This window comes from Otolemur garnettii, unplaced genomic scaffold, assembly GCF_000181295.1.
Source record: "Otolemur garnettii isolate 467f Iridium unplaced genomic scaffold, OtoGar3 scaffold00090, whole genome shotgun sequence".
NCBI lineage: Eukaryota > Metazoa > Chordata > Mammalia > Primates > Galagidae > Otolemur > Otolemur garnettii.
The window spans coordinates 7,048,036-7,056,331 of record NW_003852485.1 but is presented as its reverse complement, the minus strand read 5'-3'; the positions used below and the strand labels follow the sequence as shown (position 1 = coordinate 7,056,331).

Genomic DNA, 8,296 nt, shown 5'->3' with positions numbered 1-8,296 from the left:
GACTTACATTTCATTATAGCAGAGAGAGTTTCCCACACCGAGTGAAAACACTGTGGGTTTTGCTTGTGTACGTCCAAGCCCTGAAACCAGACTAGTAAATTCAAACTAAACGGCAGACTGTTAAGCATTTTTAAGTATCTTCTAGATGTTTATTAAAAGAAAAAAGATGCTAATACACCACTCTCTAAATATAGCTGTAATCTCCTGGCAGGTAGTGAAGTGTACTGTATGGGTTAGGAGAGTCCTTCCTTGCATTTTTAGAGAAAGTGAAACTATACTTAAACCATGAAACAGCTTAGGAAGAGTGCTGAGTCTATTCTTTGGGAGGACCTGAGCAACTATGAGCTGGCTGAATGTCAGAGTTTAAATCTCCCCTCTTGTACCTGAACAGGGGATAGGTTGATTATCCTCCATCTACTTATGTGGTCTCTGTTGAGCACCTGCATGTGCCAGACATAGCTACATCCCCGTGACATAAAGAGGAAGCTCCCTTTGGGGTCTGACCTTGAACTTGGACGGTCTGCAGAAGAGAAACAGGGAAATGATTACACCCCAGTGATAGAATTCTGCAGTGGAGATGTGTAACCTGTCACCCCCATCTCCAAAGTCCTGTCTTTCATCAGTGGCATGTCATATAGTTACTGTCTATCCCAAAGGAAGGGATTTTAAATCCAATTTGGGAAATTTCTAGCCGTCCACTTGCAAAGTTTGTTTTAAGACAAAATTGTAGCTAGAGACAGGGCTAATATTTTGATCAAACTTGGCAATTCTGTTCATAAAAACAATTTCTGAAGTTAAGTGCCCCCTATATCAACATGTATTAAATGCTAACACCAACTGAATATAAGAGTGTGTGTGTGTGTGTGTGTGTGTGTATTTATTTCCTTGATATGCATGTATTAATATCATGCTTTTATCTTGTGTGTACACTCTGGACTCTGAGACAGTCTGTTTAAACTCTCAACAAGGAAGAGAAATGGAGAAAAGAAACAATGGTTTTTTTGTTATTCCCAGTGAGTGTATTTGCCATTGTTCTGAGAACTTAACAAATGACTACAGGATGTGAATTTAACCGCATTGTGCCTTTGAACAAAGGTCTCCTGGTTGTAGTGGAATTTTTCACTTCCCATCATACTGCTCATGTGTTCACTTCTGTGCCCATGCTGATATCAGCAGCAGTTCACTATGATTTAACCAAGTAAACAAATAATTCCAGTGCAAACGAAATAGACCCAGGAAGCAAAAGGAATTACCATTATTTCTGACTCTGTCTTCCGGGTCAGCCTTTGAAGCTGAAGAGCTCTACTCTTTACTAGAAAAATACATGAACTGTTTCACTTACAAGAAATGCGGTGAATCGCTTCAGTGATGGATGCACCGAAGGCCTTGAATTCACCACAAAGCTGTATATCAAAGTAACAAAACTGCACTCTCATCACACGAATATGTGCAAATAAAAAATAAGCAGGGGAAAAAAATAAAATAATAATTAAAAAAATCATCCCTGTAGTACCTCCCTGCTGTGGAGGCACTATTCAGCTGGCAATGAGGCAGTGTGTATAATCTTAATCTCAATTGGACACATGTACAATTATAGTATCTATGACAATTTCAGTAAAAAGCTTTTTCTTTTTCCACCCAGAAGAAGCTACACAAGCATTTAACATAGAACTGTTAGGAACCAGAATTTTCCTTAGATATATTGGGTTTGATTTTTATGGATTATTTTTCTTGATCCAATTGAAATGAGTTGTCCTTAATTTTTTTTTTTTTTTTTTTTGAGGCAGGGTCTTGCTTTGTTGCCCTGGCTAAAGTATAGTGGCATCATGATAGCTCGCTGTGACCTCCCACTCCTGGGCTCAGGTGATCTTCCTGCCTCAGCCTCTTGAGTAGCTGGGACTACAGGCTCCTGCCACAAGGCCTGGCTAGTAATATTTCTATTTTCAGTAGAGATGGAGGTCTTGCTTTTTGCTTAGGCTGGTCTCAAACTCCTGTCCTCAGCTGATCCTCCTGCCTCGTCCTCCCAGAGTGCTAGGATTATAGGCATGAGCCCCTGTGCCTAGCCTTGCCTTTGATTTTGACCTATCTTTTGGCATTGACTGTACATGTCATCTCTTTGAAGAAGCACCCTAGCCTTGTTAATCATCTCTTCCACTTCATCATTGATGTGTTAATCCCTGCATGTGCCTGTTTCATTTAATACTCATAGCGGGCAAGTGAGGAGACTAGCCTGAAGAGTTAAAACATTGGTTTGAATCAAATCGAGTTTCTCTCTAAAGTCCCTAAATCCACTCCTCACCTTGATCGCTGTACTGCTTAGAGCAGTTTTCTCTTTGTCCCAGGAGAATGCTGCTCACGAGGTAAACCAGTAGGCTATTTACAACAGCCACGTTGCTGCTCAGTAGAGAAGTTCTCGGCTTTGTAAGGTAGTCAGATAACAGCACGAATGATAAACTTTGAAGCAAACTTGTGCATCAAAATTAGCAATTAAAAAATGAATGAAAACAAGAAAAGTAGGTTCAAGGGAAGTAACTTCTGTTTCCTAACATCAGAGTAACTTGTGAGGGCCTGGAAGGCATCTGTAAAGTTGTGAAGACAGTCTTCCCTTTTTAAAGGTTGATTCTAATAAATGGCTTCTTCAGTTCCTCAGCCGGGACAGTTAGACAGCGTTGAGATGACTGGGAAAGCGATTGTGAGACCAGACATTTTTGCATTGAGAGAGGAGTGCTTGCTTCTCCAGACCCCTTGGAAAGAAGATCAGGAATGGGTTTGGATATATTCTCTTCTTCTTTGGCTAAGGGCATCTGTCTGATGAGCATTGGATTTGAACAATAGAGGGACAACAGAGAGCTACAAACAGCCCTCTGGGATTTAGTGGGAGGGAAACGAAAGATGTCACAAGAAAAGTCTTCCTCTCTTTGGAGAAGGGGACAGAACTGGAGGCCTCTTGGGGAAGAAGTTCCCTTAGGACCCGACATAGCTGCACTCTCCAGGGCTGTTGACCAGTAAGTTGAAAGTTACTTGTAGAGGGAAAGTGTGTGAACATACCCCAACTATCTGAAGTATTAATTTTTTTTTTAACGACACAAAAGGACATCTAAGGGCCTCTTAGATGCCTTTGGTACCACACAGGGCTGCTGAGAGAATTGAGATTTTGCTTGGTTGGTTTTTTACTCACTGCCCAATCAAGCTAACAGTGTCCCATAAGGATTAGTGTTGCTTTCCTGAGTACATGGTGGTGGTGGTGGTGGTGGTGGTGGTGGTGGTGTCTGTGCTCATTTGTGAGATTAACTGGGTACCTCTTCTCACCTCAATAATCAGTGCTCCATGGGAAAAGAACAGAAAAGCACAAAAGATCCCAAATGTCCTACTGTTCGTTTGATTTCATTTCCAAGATAGAGCAGACGATCCTAGAAGGCGGTATTTGTTGCCCTGCTATCTGCTGTTTGAGGATTCATTTTTTCCCCTTGCATCTTATTTAAGTCCTTCCATGTCTTCCCCTGGTCTATTTTTTCCAGTAATCTTTCTTTACTCCTCAAAAGTACTATTTCCTGCTTCCTGAAAATAAAATGATCCCAACTTTTTGCCTGTTGCTCCCCTGCCTACTTTTTAGAGTACTGTCATTTCATGGTTCTGCCCCTCATGTACCAATTATATGACGCTTTCAAGGTCCAACCTAAATGCTCACCCCAAAGTCTTGCTTCCTGTGATTCTTAGGGAACATTGCCTATAGTTGCATAATGCAGCAAATTAGGCATAAAGCTTATTTTCTTGGGTAGCTTTTAAGTTCCTGGAGCGTAAGAAGCATGTCTGTTTCCAGCTTTATATCCTGAGTTACGTTAACACAGTTCATGCTGTGTAGTGGGAGCTGGTCGTTATTTGTTGAATGGCTGCATGAACACCCATCAGTCTTTTAATTTTCCTAATAGTCTCCTCTGTGTCCAGTTTGGGGTTTCTCTTTCTCTCTTTTAGACACCACACCTTTTGGAAGCCTGGAGTTACCTTTGGAGAAACGTGACACCATTTGATTTTGTCTCTGGGGCCTTGTCCTCTATGTTCAGGACAGTCATGTTCTGTAGGGACTTGGTTCTTGCTGTAGTGAACTCACCTTGGTTGAGCATTGGCCTTGGAGTGGGAGCGTGTAGGATAAGAGGATCTCTGTCGTCGTCCATCCTTACCCTGGTATGAGTGGGGCTTCTGTATCCCAAAGTCATGATTTCCGAGCATGGGATTTTGTCCAGTCAGCTTTCCCAGAAGGATGATATATTTGAGTACTGTGAAAGTGAACTTGTCCAAGATGTTCCCTTGGGAATTTTCTCAGCTTTTGTGGTTCTTTACAGGTTGCTTGTCTAATTTGGACATTGATTTACCTCTGCTGTCCCACGGGCCTTCAGCAGTGACAGCAGCAGTGCTGGTGATTCAGAAGAGAGAGGCTTTCTTGCAGAGCACAGGGCTGGTGTCAGTTTCTTCCAGTGTATGTGGTTTGGTGCTGTTTAAAACCTTTCTGCATCATGATTCCCATCAGTAAAAGTCATACCAGTAATTTCTCTTTATTTTCTCCTTAATGGTGACCTTGTATTAAAAGATGTTTATGCAATTTCTACACAACCTAATATTTTCAAAGTAGAGAAACTTTAAGTGATTTTTCTGATAGTAAGCTATTTCTGTCTAAATTATGATGAAAACATGGATATGAGTTTGGAATTAGTGATTATGCTTTTTTTCCTGCCTCCCCTTCATAGAAACACCTGCTTCCAGGGCTGGCTTTAACTGTTAAATGCATACACGGTCAGCCTTTCAGAGCCATGGGGTGCACATTGGCGAATTCTACAAACTGTAGCTGGAAAAAAAAAAAAATGAATGGTTGTATCTGTACTGAACATGAACAGACTTTTTGCTTATCGCTATTCCCTAAGCAACATAGTATAACAAGTATTTACATTGCATCTACATTATCTTTGATATTATGAGTAACCTAAAGATGATTTACATAGATGGAGGATGTGCATAGATTATATACAACTACTATTTAATTTTACATAAGGGACTTGAGTATCCGTGGGTTTTGGTGTCTGCTGAGGGTCCTGGAACCAATTCCTCAAGGGACAACTGTATATATATTTTTCTTTTGTGAGGAGTAGGTCAGGGGATAGGATAATCTGTGCTTTTCACATAATCAAAAGTTTCTGAAATGTGATTCTTTGATTTTTCCAGGTCTGTATTTCTGCTATAGAGGAAGGTGGTAGAGGTTACTATAAATAAAAAGTTAGAACAATTAGTTTGTCCCCTTCCTGCATTCCAAGGGGACCCTTTCTTTGTGCTGGTTTCTAACTCGGGCTGAATCCTCTTAGGTAATGAAGGTCCCTAGGAAATTGAACGAGGTGGATCTGTAATGGAATGCGCTCCCTATGTGACTTGAGGAATTCCAGCTCATTATTTCCCTGGCACCCTTTGTGGATTGTTCTTGCATAACTTGGGAGGGTGGGATTCTTTTGAAGACCTGGTAGAGCTGCAGTGAAGCACATAATCAACGATTTTGGTTTTGTGACTTTATCCGGGTGTATAAGGTAACTACCTTGTGGAAACACAGTTCTAGCTTGATTCCAATCAGTAAAAGTCATACCAGTAATTACCAGTCATACCAGGCCTGAGAGAAGTCTCCTTTACCTGACAGCACACCCGCTGCTGCTAATACCTCGGGCTGGAGCTGAGCTCACCTCCTCCAGCTGAGTGTCCCTTTGGCCTCCTAGGCTGGCCTTTTGAAAAGCTTCCTTCCCAGGAGATTGGTGGGTAAAGCATCATGGTACAGGAAAGGGGCAGGCTTGCAAGCAGTCACCCACGCTGGGGAGTGCCTGGCGCAGAGCAGGTGACCGAGACCTCCTGAGGAGGTCAAAGTCCTCTCCTGTCTATGAGATCACCTGTGCCTAAGAGGTGTGGTGGAGAAATTAGTTTTGCCTTTGGAAGTTTGAAAGCGTAAGAATAATGTCTTACAGAATAATGTCCCCAGCTTCTATCAATGTCTCTGCCTAAAGACTGGTATTTCTTTAAGGCTTGCTCTAGCTGAGAATGGTGATTCTCCACTTGATTAGATGACTCACATCACTGAAAAAAGACACTTAGCCCCTCTGGACTGCCCAAAGCCAGGAATTTCTTATAGGAATTCCAAGGAGATCTTTCTACAGCCAAACACAACTTCTCCGTTAGTGTGCAGGCATGCTTCTGTTTCTTTTAAAACAAATTAGGCCGGTAAGTCATAAATTTGAAAAATATTTTGCTTCTTGTGTTTGTTATTGATCAAGGAGAATAAATAGCTGGCCTTAAGCAAAACAAAAACAAAAACCCAAGCCAGCCCCAAGTTCGTTGACAGATGATCATTCTACCTTTGCCAAGGGTAAGGATACAGCTTCTCAGGGAGATGGTGAGCCTTTCCTGTCTCCCTCAGATTTGGTTCACTCTTCACCTTCCTTATGTCTTTGGTCACCTTGCCCTTTTCTATTTCCACCCCTCCTACTGGGTGGGAAGATGAAGGCTTTGGGGGGAAGTGCCTGGGAGCCTTGTTTCTATCTGAACTATTAATATATTTCCTGTCTTTCCTCTGGTTACAATGTTTCTCCTCTCTTCAGCTTTTATCCAGCTGTGAATGATTCCCTTTGTCCAGCTTATTGGAACGCCCTGTGGGAGGGATGCTGCCCAGAAGTGTAACTGTATTGCCTTAACTGCCTGGTCCTTAGAGATGCCAGATCGCCCTTGGCACCTGAAAAGACCCTCCTCTCTGGCGAAGTGCAGTTGTGAGGTCACTCTGTCCTCCACCGGGTACCACAGTGATGACCTTTCCCCCAGCTGTGTGAAAAGGCTTATTTTTTAGGTTTCTAAAATACAAGTCTTAGCCTAGAAGGGAGTTTTTCCCTGCCCCCCCACCCCCATTTCTCCTTGTGTGATTCCTTCCAGCTGCTGTTTCTTAACAAATGTCAGGTTTGTTTCTCCTGTGTCACCTCCAGGCAACTGACATTCGTGACTAATTATTTAAAAGGGCAGCTTTTAGTTTATTGTGATGAAAACAGAATCCTCTGTTAAACCATATTTGAGCAGGTGACATTTTGGTGTTTTCGGTTTGGAAAACAGATCCAGGAAAAGTAGAGTTTTCAACAAGGTAGTTGGAGAAGTCAGCAGGTCCAAAGCAAGCTTCCGAGACTTATTCCTGATGCTGTGTGTACTCTCTGAACTAATTCCAGGCCTTTAAACTTGATACTAGACAGCCAGGCCAGGTCATCATGAGGCTTAGGGAAGGGCCATCTTGGAGCAAAGAACTCTTATTCAGATAACATTTTTTCCCTGTAAAATCAGCCTTAGTTTGGAGGATATGGGAATGGTGTGGGGGAGGTTGGTGATGGGCGTGATTGGACTCCTGGCTGTTTGGTTAGTGGCATTGGTTTGTGGGAATGGCTTGGCTATGAAGGATGCATGAAAACTCACCACAATATAGACTTATTTCAGAATTGGGTTTTATTTTGGCATAAGCAACTGCATACCATTTTTGAGCCCTCATTAAGAAACCTTCATTAATTGGGTGTTACGTATGGTCAAGTGCAAATATGGAATAGAGCAGGTTGAAAACACGTGGATCTTGGCACATCCTTAGACCCTCAAACCAGACAGGTAAGGGGTGGTGTGTGCTAACGTGAAGGCTGCTCCAAGACATACAGCAGTGGGTATAAATAACAAGTGGCCAGAGGAAGACTGGAGTTGAATATCATTCCAAAAAAAAAAAAAAGGAGCAAACCACTGCTTTTTTTGGACTTTTAGGGTAGAGGGTTTGCAGTCTCACCTCCGTTCATGGTACTCTGTTTTTGGTGGCCTGGGCACGGCCTTTCTCAGGTACCCTGTGCCACCTTGTTGCTTGACTTTCGTTATCCTTTATCCCTCACTCTGTCCTTCCCCTCCATACTCAACCTCTTGAATGTTCGTGTATATTCTTTAATTTGTCTATGTTCTTAAAAAAGTGTTGTTTTGTTTTTTCCCCCCGGGGTGAAATTCATAACATAAAAGGATCCCTTTTAAAGTGAACAATTTAGTGGTTTTTAGTACATTGAAACCATTTCTACCACTCCCTATCCTTATTCAGCAGTTCCTTTTCCTTTTCCTCTCCCTCAGCCACTGGCAACTAGCAGTCGTCTTTCTCTTTCTAAGGATTTACCTAGACGTAGATGTGAGATGTGACCTGTGTGCGTGCACGTACTTTAAAGTCACCTTTATTGGAGGTTATAATTTATATGATAAAACGCACTCACTTCTTAGT

The 8,296-nt window shown here is 42.2% G+C and overlaps 1 protein-coding gene across 1 annotated transcript in view; it reads left to right on the top strand.

The window, feature by feature from the left end:
• The first annotated feature begins 3,232 nt into the window (after positions 1–3,232).
• LOC111727010 (STE20/SPS1-related proline-alanine-rich protein kinase) overlaps positions 3,233–8,296 on the top strand; it is a 76,953-nt gene continuing 71,889 nt past the window's right edge. Inside the window, exon 1 of the mRNA XM_023516363.1 lies at positions 3,233–3,281. Within this exon, the coding sequence (XP_023372131.1) occupies positions 3,233–3,281 (49 nt within the window). The remainder of the gene's footprint in view (positions 3,282–8,296) is intronic.